Here is a 2,232-nt window from a genome sequence, read left to right as displayed (position 1 = left end):
TACGCCCTGTTCTTGAGTTTTTTTAAAGGAGGGAAAGGAAAGTAAAACTAAGGATAGTTAAAAGATAGGTGTTCTTGAATTTTTTTAGGATGGAAAAGAAAGGAGTAGGAGGAGTTAGGAGGGATTAAATTGATGTATTTTTCCAATAAGTTATCCTCCAAAAAATGGGATGATTACTAAGGATTAGTTTTTTCCCAATAAGTTATCATTTCTTTTCCTTTAATTTCCTTCCAACTCAAGAACACACCTAATTAAATTTTTTTTTTTTCCCTTCTCTTCCCTTTCTTATCATTTCCTTGGTTAAAAAACTCAAGAACAAGACGTTACTCTTATATGTTCTTACACCCGTGGTAACAATTTATTTAAAACTAGTAAACTACAAAATCAAAAACTTAAGACTAAATTTAAACAATGAAAAAAAAAGACCTAGCTTACAAATTCATTTTCCAAAACCGGTTTAGTTCGAGTCCCCATTGCCACCGGCATCAAAGCATTCCCAACCGCGGCCACTGCCAATGGACCGCCACCTTCCACCACGTATTCCATCTTCTCAACCCTCCTCCGCCTCACCCACCGTCTCACCGCCACCAAAACCACCACCGCCGCCGCCGCCACCACCATAACCACACCTCCCACTATCCCACCAACCCACCACCCATTACTCCCCACTTGCCTCCTCCCACCACCACCAACCGCCACCGGAATCTCCGGCACTTTCTCCGGCGCCGGCGCCGGAATATTCTCTTCCACAACCACCCCAAAATGCCCTTGTTTCACACCCAAACAAACACTCCCATTAACCACAACATTAAACTCAACCCCACCAAACAAATCAAAAAACACACATTTTGGCAAAACTCCATGTCCCAAAACCCTCAAAGATTCAAACTTTATCAACACCGGATCCTCCGACGGCCGGAGATCCAACTCCGGCAAAACTCCGCCAGCCAAACCCGTCGCATTATACGCCAATAAACCCACCACCGGAGACAAATACAAATAACCTGGCAACGGATAATAAACCTCCGACCAATTCCCCAAATTCTCGTACACCAAAACCACCCTTGCAACGTACGGACTCACAAAAACACCGGCCGGAATATCAAACTCTTTATACCCAAAATACCCTTTTCTCCTCAACCGACCAGTTCTTAACCTGAGGGCAGAAACGGTAATTCCGGTGAGCTCCGGTGTCACATTGCCGTCGTAAACAACTCCGGTTTTTGGCCGGTGCCGGAAAAGTGGCCGGAAAGCGTAGTCTTGAAGAATTGAATCGAGAAGTCTTGTTGAATTAATTGGAAGTCGTTGGGATTTTAGTTATGGGAATTTGAGGGGTAAAATTGTAAATGAGAATAGTAATAATAATAATCGGAATGAAGCTAAAGGAAGCATGAGTGAGTGAGTGAGTGAGTGAGTGAGACTTGAAAGGATAAAAAGGTTACAAGAACTGAAATTAATATAGTTCAAGATCTGGAAATAGATAAATTAATGCTAGGGAGCATAACGGGTCGATCTTGAAGAGGGTGTCGAATAAATTTATTTTAACCTTGGTGAAAAATATTAAAGATGGTAACTACGAAAATAAGATACCAGTGTGATTTCCAGTGAAACACCGAAGTTAAACTTTAAAGTTAATGTGAGTCCAATTAAAACAATATAGTCCAGCGGTGACTTAACACATAAGAATGTCTTTATTCCAAAAAAAAAAACGAAAATAATATTAGATGCTCGTGTGATTTTATAAGTAGCCTGTAAAATTGGACTTGTTTCATAGTTGGCATGTTGTTATAATGGCAAGGGATTGATGGTTAACTTGTTAAGGTTTGGAACAATTTGATTATTTATGGGAACTTTCCCACAGTGGTGGAGTTATTATAAAATCGGTATGGACAGTTGACATTGTGTCTCAGAAAGACACATTCACTCCAGTAGTAAGGATAATTCCAAACGTTGTTTGAAAGAAAAGTAGTTGGAAAAACTTTTGTTTTATAATGTAATATCATATCGGGTCTATTTGATACAACTCTTTTGTGAATGTTGAAGTTAGTGGCTCATCATGATATCATAACATATGAGAATTGACAATGTATGTGGCGATATTTATCTAAAGGGTAAATAGGAAAATTAGTGGATCCATCACTAAATTGGAGAATCACTTAGCATTCACTAATGTTAAGTGGCAACTTGATTAAAGGCATAATTGGAACAATTGGGTAAGTCCTTAAGATGCGA

General features: G+C 39.5%; 1 protein-coding gene across 1 annotated transcript; it reads right to left on the bottom strand.

Moving 5' to 3' along the window:
- Positions 1–426: 426 nt before the first annotated feature.
- LOC143631850 (uncharacterized) lies at positions 427–1,317 on the bottom strand (the record flags this gene model as incomplete). Its single annotated transcript, XM_077100474.1, has 1 exon — positions 427–1,317. A coding segment is annotated over one exon (891 nt), but the record flags the coding sequence as incomplete, so codon positions are not given.
- Between the last annotated feature and the right edge of the window lie 915 nt (positions 1,318–2,232).

Source organism: Bidens hawaiensis, unplaced genomic scaffold, assembly GCF_021521415.1.
Source record: "Bidens hawaiensis isolate Kalapana, Puna unplaced genomic scaffold, B.hawaiensis_p1.1 tig00006258_1, whole genome shotgun sequence".
In the NCBI taxonomy this organism is placed as follows: domain Eukaryota; kingdom Viridiplantae; phylum Streptophyta; class Magnoliopsida; order Asterales; family Asteraceae; genus Bidens; species Bidens hawaiensis.
This window is presented reverse-complemented; position numbering and strand designations above follow the sequence as displayed.